Source organism: Giraffa tippelskirchi, chromosome 4 (genome assembly GCF_054371585.1).
Source record: "Giraffa tippelskirchi isolate mGirTip1 chromosome 4, T2T-mGirTip1v1.2.pri, whole genome shotgun sequence".
In the NCBI taxonomy this organism is placed as follows: domain Eukaryota; kingdom Metazoa; phylum Chordata; class Mammalia; order Artiodactyla; family Giraffidae; genus Giraffa; species Giraffa tippelskirchi.
The window spans coordinates 186530761-186542778 of NC_137278.1; the positions used below are offsets into that span (position 1 = coordinate 186530761).

A 12018-nucleotide genomic window follows, 5' to 3' on the forward strand; every position below is an offset into this window, starting at 1 on the left:
TTTCATTCTCTTCTTTCACTTTCATCAAGAGGCTCTTTAGTTCTTCTTTACTTTCTGCCATCTATCATTTACCTAAATCAAAAAGTTCAAAGTCTTCCTTATTTCCTCTCTTGTTCACTTTCCTCTGAAATGTTTATCCAGTCTGTTCTGCAAATTTCTACTGATGCCTAGAGCAGGCCCAGACCACTTTTCAAGTAGACTATTTCTATACCTGCATCTAATATCCTTGCTGTTATTCTTTTTTACAGTCCACACTTTACATTAATGCACAGAATTATCCTTGTTCAAAATAAATCAGACTGCATGAATCCCATTTTTAAGATTCCATGGGCTGCAATAAAGTTAGTTATAAGTAATTGCCTGACTTATAGAGTCCCAAATGATCCAAACTGAACCAACCTTTTCAACCTTGTCTCCCAGTACCATTCCCTTCTAATATTATAGTAAATCTCTCATTATTCTCTGAACTTCCATAACTTTGACCATATAGTCTTTCTTTCTGGAATTCCATCTCCTCTCTTCTCCACTCAGGAAATGCCTATGAATGTTTCAAGTCAGAATTCAATTCCTTTCCAAAACTTTTCTTACGTTCTTTGAGAGAATCTGCCTCTCTCTTCCTTAGGGGCATACAGCACTCAACGCTTTGATTATAGTCTAGAGAACATTGTGTGGTGATCTTCAGTTTGAGTCTTTCCCTCTGAATTGTATGTTTTTTAAACACAGTTGCCATGTCCTATTCTGCTTCTTTGATTCATTTTCCATGTACACATATTTTTGCTCAAAAAATAAGTGGAAAGGATACATCATCATCTATCAGTTGATTGTTTAGTCAAATGTGGAAGTTATAGCTGTCTACCTTTTCCATATTCTCTTTGGCCTGCTTACAGTGTTAGTTAAGAATGACTTTAGTACATTAATCTCTACAATAAAGAATACAGTGGTTTGATGCAAACATTTTTGTGGGACATTTTTCAGGGAAACTGATTTTGAAAGATAGAATGGGAAGTTCTAGTACCTTGTCAAATTTTTATTTAAGCTTCTGATGTAATCCTCTGATGCTAATTCAGAGTTGCTATTTTTAAATGAATGCTTTCCTGGAACTGCCTTCTAATTCCTTGGGTAATTTCTGCTTATTATTATTAGTGGAATAGTTGTGTCTGTGCACCAGGGTTCAAGAAAATAGCAACCATCTGCCAAGAACTACAGACTTTAGCCCTTGGTCTCTGGTATTCTGACAGCCCTGCCTTCTCTAATGGAAGTATCAGTACCCGGTGAACACACTGTTAACACTCAGCTGTGGAAATATTAACACCCTATGGCCCACAAGAGCTAAATCAAATCTCAACATGTCTCTTGCTAAAAAGAAGCCAGCAGGAGGTGGTGAATCTTCAAACAGGATTAAGTAATCAGCAATATTAAAAATTATCTGAGCTAGAAATGGAGCATGCTGGTTCTCAGGAGGTTAAGCCACTGGGGAAAAAAATAGATTATTCAACGGAGACAAAATATAGACCTCTGAAGAACTCACTCTGACAACTCACTTAACAAGCACATACTGTTTGTTCTCAGAGAAGTCAGCTTTTGAATTTAGAGAAGTTGAAAGGTTCATTTCTCGAAACAACCTGTCCTCAAGTTTTTTAACAGTTCTGTTAAACTGGGAATGGGAGTCAGAGGATGAGCACAGTGGAAACACTTCAACCTTTTCAGTGACCTTTTCTGATGCATGATAAGGAATTGTTCAATGTGCAAATAAATCAAGTTTCTACTAAGTTCCTTGAATGATGCTTACTAAACACCACTCTTCTCTGAAACCAGTCCTCATAACATCTAAAACTCTGATTATTAAGAAAAAAAGAAATTACACAGTAAAGTAGAAACATCCAAGCATAAGTACTGCTATTTACTGTAATCAAACTACTTTAGGATAGTTTTATTTACATATTTAGTACATAAACAAACAGTATGTATTTATGTAGGAATGGTGTGAATTATAGGGTGAGGATGTCAAGCTCCAAATCTCTGGATTTAACTCTAGCTCCTTAACTTAGAAGTGCCATTTGGGCAATTTAAGCCTTGTAAGCCTCAGTTTCCTCAAAGGTAAAACTGGGTTAATAATAGTATTTGTTTTATAGGGTTATTATAGATAATAAAATGAGGCAGTGTTAAGGAGCACTAAATGAAAATCTCAACTTTATACTTAAAACATTAAGAGAATCAAATAGATGTTCAACATCTCTTCAGGTAGAGAAGCTTAGTTATCAGGAATCAGAGTCCATCTAGTGAATCCTCTTTATCTATAAGCAAGAAAACTAAGCAGGCTTCATGCTGACAAAGATTTTTGTAAAAAATATTCCATGAACTTTACAAGAAAATATTAGTTAATACATTTAAACGTCTTTAAAATAGACCAAAGTACATCTTAATGGAACAATAAGCTATCAAAAAAAAAAAAAGGCCACAGTTAATGCTTTAGAAACTTTAAAAAGTTATCCCATAAGAAAACTAGGCTTTAGCGATACAGAGTCATATGAATAGTTTTTGCCTTTACAATCATTCTTTAAGTATTTTTAACAGTTTTATAGAGATGTAACAAATACCATACAGTTCACTCGGTGTACAATTTAATGACTTTTAGCTTCCTCCCAGAGTTACTGAATCATAACTACAAAAGAAACCTTGTAACGACTGGCTCTCATTCCCTATGTTGCTCCAAACTCCTCTGGCCCTAGGTGATCACTGATTTACTTTCCATCTCCATCCATTTGCCTATCTCTGGGCATCATAAAGCATGTGGTCTTTTGTGACTAGGTTTGTTTGCTTAACATGTTTTCAAGGTTCATTCATGTTGTAACATACATTAATATTCACTTATTATTATTGAATACTCTAACATTGCATGGAAAGATCACATTTTATCTATCCATTCATTATTTGATGGTCATTTGAGTTGTTTTTACTTTTTGGCTATTGTAAATAATGCTGGTCTGAACATCCATGGAGGGATTTTTGAGGGACTCTATTTTTCATTCATCTTGAGTATATACCTAAGAGAGGAATTGTTGGGTCATATGTTAACTTGGTGTTTAGTATTTAAGAAACTGACCAACTGTTCTCCAAAGTGGCTGCCCCATTTTACATTCCCATGAGCAATATACGAGATTTCCAATTTCTTCACATCCTTGCCAAAGCTAATTGTCTTTATGATTATAGCCATCCTAGTTAGTGTCAAGTGATATCTCAATGTGGTTTTTCATTTATGTTTCCCTAGTGATTAATGATGCTGAGCATCTTTCCACATGCTTATTGGACATTTCTATATTTTCTTTGAGGAAATGTTAGACCCTCTGACTATTTTTTTTAAAATTAGGTTATTTATTGTCTAGTTATTGAGTCATAAGAGTATATATTCTGAATTAAATTCCTTTATTAGATATAGGATTTGCTAATACCTTCTCTTATTCTGTGAATTGTTACCTTCACACTTTTTTTAACATTTACAATTTGAACCAATTTTCTATGAGCTAATCAGTTCAGGAATAACTGCTACTTTTCTAAGTCTTACTTGAGCTAAAAACAATTAGGATTTAGCAAAAAAATTTTGTAGATGTTGGCTACTCTTATCTAAATCAGAAAAAGAGGTTAAGAGTAAGGTGAAAGTGGGAACTCATTTCTTCCAGAACTTTCTTGAAATATAAGTATGAACCGTAAGTAATTCCAATGAAACCAATTGTTAATTGATTTTCTTATATAATTATTTCATTAATTCAACTGTATAAGGAGATGTAAGAAACAAAGAAAATTGATGATTCTTTCAAATAATATAGTTTAAATATTATTTTAAAATAAGGTATAAATAATCATAATGAATTTTTGAGAGTGATTGATTCAATATTGAGTAATTACTATGTCTCAGGTATTATTAAGCTTGTGGGAAACAAAAACACTATGATGAACTATTTGGGCTTAACTAGCTCTCCTTCTAATGTGGGTAAATTACATGTTTCACATGTTGTGTGTAAACACATTGCAATATAATGTAATTCATAAAGAAACAAAGCACTGTAGTAGGAAGATGTGGTCAGTTTTACTTAGTGAGGTCAAAGAAGGATCCACGTAGAAGAAGCCTTATAAAAAGGGGGAAAGTTGCAAGCTCAACTAAAAGACAAATTCTATCTATGTATCTATCTATGTTCTATCATTTGTCAAGGAAGGTGGGTGTATGGGGGCACAGTAATCGATGAAAGACATCAGAAAACAGAAATATTCAATGTACGAGGCACAAAATCATAGGATTTTAAGATAATTTGTAAATTTTGAACTTGGAAGATTGAGAGGAAGCTTTTAGTAACTCCTATGAATAATAGAAAAAAATTCCTTTCTCCTCCTTTCACATGCTAGAAGTTTTATAAAAGACACGAATTTATCTGTGTCTCTTTTGATGTCTCGCATACAGGGTTATCTTTACCGATTGACTAAATACCATATATATGTGCACCAAAATAAATTGTTTGACAAGTCCTTTGTGTCACTTTCTCTCCCTCCTTTCTCCTTCATCAGGATCTTGAGAGGGAATTCAGAACAGAACTGAGTGTCACAGTTCTTCTCTGACTCTAGAGATTGCAGACTTTCTTCATGGCGTCAGTGCTGATGCCATGAAGACAGACTTAAAATATCTCTTCTTGGCTTTGAATGTGAAGCAGAAGCCAAGTAAGAGCTGCTTCCCCAAGCCAGAACCAGCCATCACACTTGTTCCCACATGCTACCTCTTAACTAGACGATGACATCATTATCCGCCAGATTCTCAACCACCATGCATCTTATTCTGGGAAAGATACAGAGAATACACAAGGGATAGGTTTTTTTCCTTTTGTTCTTATCATTATCATTGTCTTACTAACTGGACACCTACTATAAACAGGGTATTTTGCCAGGCTTTGCATATTTCAATAGTAAAAGATACTGTTCCCATTTTTAAGGACTCTTTTCTTTTGAGAGAGGGACAAGAGAGAAATTTATTTTTCCCTATTCAATTTTTTTTGGTTGTTATTTCTCTAAGAGCAACTAGACTCCCTATTTAAGAAACTCTGGCCATTAATTTTATTTCAAGTTTAGTTTAGAAGACACAATTACAGTTTAGATTGTTTCAAATTTATATTCACAGCTTACATTTATCTAAATTTAATATCCACAGCTACTGAAATTGGAAATAAACAGAATTGGTATTGAATTACTCATAGAGTCTTACAGTTTTTCTCTTCAAAATTTTCACATTAGTAATATCATGCCTGTCATGCAATTCTTACCTGGAAGTCAAAAGTCCAAGTGCCTCCAAAGGGTGAGAGAATTTCCATCTTCTTAAAATGGTATGCATTTCTGAAACAGTTCTTTCATCCCATCCAGGGGCACTTCCCAAGACCAAAGGAAGGGAGCAATTTTCATTGTTGCAGTAGAAGCGATAAAACCATAAGTATCTTCTCTTTTCCTCAGAGAGGCTGCAAAACCAGATTGGAAAACGATAATTTACTGGAGTTTGCGATACTAACGTTTGCTATGCAATGTCAGCACAAAATATTAGGTCTAGTTCTTTGATTTTTAGTTTTCTTTCGGAAAATAAGTCCTTTATCTTCTTAGGACAGTTTGATAGGTTATTTCATCAGATTATTTCCCCCTAACTTTAATCTTTTATAGAAAAATTAAATAACATGTACTTCAGTTCAGATAATTCACATGTATTTTTCCTTGCTCTTATCTTTGCCACTTTTTAAAAAAAAAAATGTCATTCTGGTTAGCAAAGTTTCTGTCTCCTTTAAGGCAGACCAAGTTTATCAGTTCTGCCACATGTACTACTTAGAACAAAGATTCTCAACCATTTACTTTCTTACTGTATTTGGAAATTAACTTAGGTCCAAGTGGGCCTGTGGGGAAATGGCACATTTTAAAGATGATATTCCTTCATTTTGAAGCAAGTTTCATCAGAGGTCAGAAAACTCTTTACTCTAAACTTCAGAAACAAAGATCTCATTTCATCCCTGGATTCCGGCTTTAAATTCTCAGTTTGCTGGAAGTTTGGAGTCAAAATGCCAGTGAATAGGACTTTCTCACATGCACAAGTGTGTCCCTCAGAAGATCTAGATCAGGATAAGGGCCACTGATTCACTGACAGTTTACCATGTTTTGCTTACACTCCAGGAAAAGCATTCAAGACCACAGTTGAACTGAATGATAGCATTTCTCACATGACAATGACAGCTATTCAACACTGTCTCCTCCAAACTGACACTCTGTCGCTCAGCTTACATTAACTAAAATCCCAAGAAGAGATAGCAAGAATTATTAACAGATTTTAAATATCATTATTTCTCTATAATATCTTCTGAAATCCTCTCCTTCTGCAAAATGAAAGAAATGAATTACAGAGGATGGTTTTGAGGTACATTTGGGCTGTTTTTCTCTTGTCACTACCTTCTTCACCAGAAACCCCCCAGTAGAAAAATATTCCATAATAAAATTATTACTATGCTACTCCACTAATTATTTTGCTTTAACTGAATTCACTTTTCAATATTGCACACTGCCTTTTTCTCTTTTATTGAAGCATAATTTATATAAAAGAGAATGTATGGATTCAGTTAATTAAATTTTGACAAATGCATATATCAAGTATAATAAAATCCACACTCTTTTCAAAATATAAAACAGTTTCTTATGCTACCAGAGGCAAGCACTAGTATGACTTCTTTCACTTTAGACAAATAATATCTATTTTCAAACTTCATATAAACAGAATCTGAATATTCTTTTATTTATAGCTTCTTTCACTAAGTATAATTTTTTGAAATTATCCATACTGTTGAGTATATCAGTAGATTATTTCTTTTAGTTAATGAGTATTACTCCTTTGTATGAACATACCATAATTTGCTTATCCTTTCTCCTATCTGATGGATACTGGGAGTGTTTACTGTTTTGGAATGTTATGAATAAAGCTGCTGTGAACATTTGTGTGCATGTGTTTGTACAGGTGTATTTGCATTTCTCCTAGGAAGTACCATGGAGGGAAATGACTTGGTTGTATGTCATGTGTTTACCTTTTGAAGAAACTGCTTTCTGAAGCTGTTGTTGCAATTCACATGATCAGGTGTAGGGTGTGACAGAACCAGTTGTATAGCATTCTTGCCATTCTTTAATTTTGCCCATTAAAAAATATTATCCAAGTCACTGGAGTTTAATTAAAAGCATACTGATCATTTGAAAAAAATTATACTTTCTAACAGATTATAATTGTATTTTTATCCCTAATTTTGGAATAACTAGAACTGTCATCTTAACAGTAATGGTTTTTCTAATCAATGACATGATATATCTTTCCATTTACTGAGGTTTTCTTTAATTTCTCCTAGCAAAGTTTTGCATTTTTTAAGTATGTGTGTGTTAGTCACTCAGTCATGTCTCATTCTTTGCAACCCCATGGACTCTAGCCCTTCAGGCTCCTCTGTCCATGGAATTCTCCAGGCAAGAGTACTGAAGTGGGTTGCCATTCTCTTCTGCAGGGGATAGAGATGTTGATATTATAAATATTGATAGAATTTAGAAAAATGAAATTTATTTTCTATTTTTTACTGGAATATAGTTGCATTTTATATATTAATCTCAAATGCTATGATCTTACATAATCATCCATCTGAAAATAGAGTCAGTTTTATTTCTTTCTGACTTTTACACATTTAAAACTTTTTTTTTTTCTGCGATAGTGCACTGGTTAGGATGGACAGTACAACACCGAAGAGGAATATTTAGGCAAGCATCTTTGTTCCCAACCTTAGGGGGAAAACATTTATTCTTGCATTATTTAATATAATGCTAAATCTCACTTTTCCTATAGATCCAGATTCAACTCAGGAGTTGAAGGTTGAGGAAGTTCCACTTTATTCCCAGTTTGAGAGTTTTAATCATGAATTGGTGCTGAATTTTGTCAAATTTTTTCCCCAAATATATAAAGATGGTATGATTTTCCTTGTATATCTTTTTCAATTCTTTTAATTTTAATCTAGCTGAATTGTTGTATTTAAAATATGCATCTGTAAACAACATAAAGTTGGATATTACTTTTGCAATGTAGGCTAACAATTTCTTCTTTTTAACTGGGGTTTTTATTTATATTTAATGGAATATTGATATGATTTGGTTTACTTTTTTTTTCTTTTTTAAAAAATTTATTTATTTATTTTTAAATAAATTTATTTATTTTAGTTGGGGGCTAATTACTTTACAATATTGTAGTAGTTTTTGCCATACATTGACATGAATCAGCCATGGGTTTACATGTGTTCCCCTTTCTGGACCCCCCTCCCACCTCCCTCCCCATCCCATCCCTCTGGGTCATCCCATTGCCCCAGCCCTGAGCATTTGTCTCATGCATCGAACATGGAATGGTGTTCTGTTTCACATATGATAATATACATGTTTCAATGCTATTCTCCCAGAACGTCCCACCCTCCCCTTCTCCCTCAGAGTCCATAAGACTGTTCTATGCATCTGTGTCTCTTATTCTGTCTCGCATATAGGGTTATCGTTACCATCTTTCAAATTCCATATATATGCATTAGTATACTGTATTTGTGTTTTTCTTTCTGGCTTACTTCACTCTGTATAATGGGCTCCAGTTTCATCCATCTCAATAGAACCGATTCAAATGTATTTTTTTTTAATGGCTGAGTAATATTCCATTGTGTATATGTACCACAGCTTCCTTATCCATTCACCTGCTGATGGACATCTAGGTTGCTTCCATGTCCTGGCTATTGTAAACAGTGCTGCGATGAACATTGGGGTACACACGTCTCTTTCAATTCTGGTTTCCTCGGTGTATATGCCCAGCAGTGGGATTGCTGGGTCATATGGCAGTTCTATTCCCAGTTTTTTAATGAATCTCCACACTGTTCTCCATAGAGGCTGTACTAGTTTGCATTCCCACCAACAGTGTAAGAGGGTTCCCTTTTCTCCACACCCTCTCCAGCATTTATTGCTTGTAGACTTTTGGATAGCAGCCATTCTGACTGGTGTGAAATGGTACCTCATTGTGGTTTTGATTTGCATTTCTCTAATAATGAGTGATGTTGAGCATCTTTTCATGTGTTTGTTAGCCATCTGTATGTCTTCTTTGGAGAAATGTCTGTTTAGTTCTTTGGTCCATTTTTTGATTGGGTCATTTATTTTTCTGGAATTCAGCTGCAGGAGTTGCTTGTATATTTTTGAGATTAATTGTTTGTCTGTTGCTTCATTTGCTATTATTTTCTCCCATTCTGAAGGCTGTCTTTTCACCTTGCTTATAGTTTCCTTTGTTGTGCAAAAGCTTTTAATTTTAATTAGGTCCCATTTGTTTATTTTTGCTTTTATTTCTGATATTCTGGGAGGTGGGTCATGGAGGATCCTGCTGTGATTTATGTTGGAGAGTGTTTTGCCTATGTTTTCCTCTAGGAGTTTTATAGTTTCTGGTCTTACGTTTAGATCTTTAATTCATTTTGAGTTTATTTTTGTGTACGGTGTTAGGAAGTGTTCTAGTTTCATTCTTTTACGAGTGGTTGACCAGTTTTCCCGGCACCACTTGTTAAAGAGATTATCTTTTCTCCATTGTATATTCTTGCCTCCTTTGTCGAAGATAAGGTGTCCATAGGTGCGTGGGTTTATCTCTGGGCTTTCTATTTTGTTCCATTGATCTATATTTCTATCTTTGTGCCAGTACCATACTGTCTTGATGACTGTGGCTTTGTAGTAGAGCCTGAAGTCAGGCAGGTTGATTCCTCCAGTTCCATTCTTTTTTCTCAAGATTGCTTTGGCTATTTGAGGTTTCTTATATTTCCATACAAATTGTGAAATGATTTGTTCTAGTTCTGTGAAAAATACCATTGGTAGCTTGATAGGGATTGCATTGAATCTATAGATTGCTTTGGGTAGTATACTCATTTTCACTATATTAATTCTTCCAATCCATCGGTATATTTCTCCATCTGTTTGTGTCCTCTTTGATTTCTTTCATCAGTGTTTTATAGTTTTCTATATATAAGTCTTTTGTTTCTTTAGGTAGATATATTCCTAAGTATTTTATTCTTTTTGTTGCAATGGTGAATGGTATTGTTTCCTTAATTTCTCTTTCTGTTTCCTCATTATTGGAGTATAGGAATGCAAGAGATTTCTGTGTGTTAATTTTATATCCTGCAACTTTACTATATACATTGATTAGCTCTAGTAATTTTCTGGTAGAATCTTTAGGGTTTTCTATGTAGAGGATCATGTCGTCTGCAAACAGTGAGAGTTTTGCTTCTTCTTTTCCTATCTGTATTCCTTTTATTTCTTTATCAGCTCTGATTGCTGTGGCCAAAACTTCCAAAACTATGTTGAATAGTAGTGGTGAAAGTGGGCATCCTTGCCTTGTTCCTGACTTTAGGGGAAATGCTTTCAATTTTTCACCATTGAGGATAATGTTTGCTGTGGGTTTGTCATATATAGCTTTTATTATGTTGAGGTATGTTCCTTCTATTCCTGCTTTCTGGAAGGTTTTTATCATAAGTGGATGTTGAATTTTGTCAAAGGCTTTTTCTGCATCTATTGAGATAATCATATAGTTTTTATCTTTCAGTTTGTTAATGTGGTGTATTACATTGATTGATTTGCGGATGTTAAAGAAACCTTGCATTCCTGGGATAAAGCCCACTTGGTCATGATGTATGATCTTTTTAATATGATGTTGGATTCTGTTTGCTAGAATTTTATTGAAGATTTTTGCATCTATGTTCATCAGTGATATTGGCCTGTAGTTTTCTTTTTTTGTGGCATCTTTGTCTGGTTTTGGAATTAGGGTGATGGTGGCCTCATAGAATGAGTTTGGAAGTTTACCATCTTCTGCAATTTTCTGGAAGAGTTTGAGTAGGATAGGTGTTAGCTCTTCTCTAAATTTTTGGTAGAATTCCGCTGTGAAGCCGTCTGGTCCTGGGCTTTTGTTTGCTGGAAGATTTCTGGTTACAGTTTTGATTTCCGTGCTTGTGATGGGTCTGTTAAGATCTTCTATTTCTTCCTGGTTCAGTTTTGGAAAGTTATACTTTTCTAAGAATTTGTCCATTTCTTCCAAGTTGTCCATTTTATTGGCATATAGCTGTTGGTAGTAGTCTCTTATGATCCTTTGTATTTCTGTGGAGTCTGTTGTGATCTCTCCATTTTCATTTCTAATTTTGTTGATCTGATTCTTCTCCCTTTGTTTCTTGATGAGTCTGGCTAATTGCTTGTCAATTTTGTTTATCTTCTCGAAAAACCAGCTTTTAGTTTTGTTGATTTTTGCTATGGTCTCTTTTGTTTCTTTTGCATTTATTTCTGCCCTAATTTTTAAGATTTCTTTCCTTCTACTGACCCTGGGGTTCTTCATTTCTTCCTTCTCTAGTTGCTTTAGGTGTAGAGTTAGTTTATTTATTTGATTTTTTTCTTGTTTCTTGAGGTACGCCTGTATTGCTATGAACCTTCCCCTTAGCATTGCTTTTACAGTGTCCCATAGGTTTTGGGTTGTTGTGTTTTCATTTTCATTCGTTTCTATGCATAATTTGATTTCTTTTTTGATTTCTTCTGTGACTTGTTGGTTATTCAGAAGCGTGTTGTTTAGCCTCCATATATTGGAATTTTTAATAGTTTTTTTTGCTGTAATTGAGGTCTAATCTTACTGCATTGTGGTCAGAGAAGATGGCTGGGATGATTTCAATTTTTTGGAATTTACCAAGGCTAGATTTATGGCCCAGGATGTGATCTATCCTGGAGAAAGTTCCTTGTGCACTTGAGAAAAAGGTGAAATTGATTGTTTTGGAGTGGAAAGTCCTGTAAATATCAATTAAATCTAATTTGTCTATTGTATCATTTAAAGTTTGTGTTTCCTTGTTAATTTTCTGTTTAGTTGATCTATCCATATGTGTGAGTGGAGTATTAAAGTCTCCCACTATTATTGTGTTATTGTTAATTCCCTCTTCCATACTTGTTAGT

General features: G+C 34.3%; 1 protein-coding gene across 2 annotated transcripts in view; it reads right to left on the reverse strand.

Moving 5' to 3' along the window:
* Positions 1-12018, reverse strand: part of PIK3C2G (phosphatidylinositol-4-phosphate 3-kinase catalytic subunit type 2 gamma) — a 387527-nt gene that overhangs the window by 255200 nt on the left and 120309 nt on the right. For both annotated transcript variants that reach the window (XM_081592337.1, XM_081592336.1), the window contains one exon: positions 5304-5492. In XM_081592337.1, the coding sequence (XP_081448463.1) occupies positions 5304-5492 (189 nt within the window). The remainder of the gene's footprint in view (positions 1-5303; positions 5493-12018) is intronic.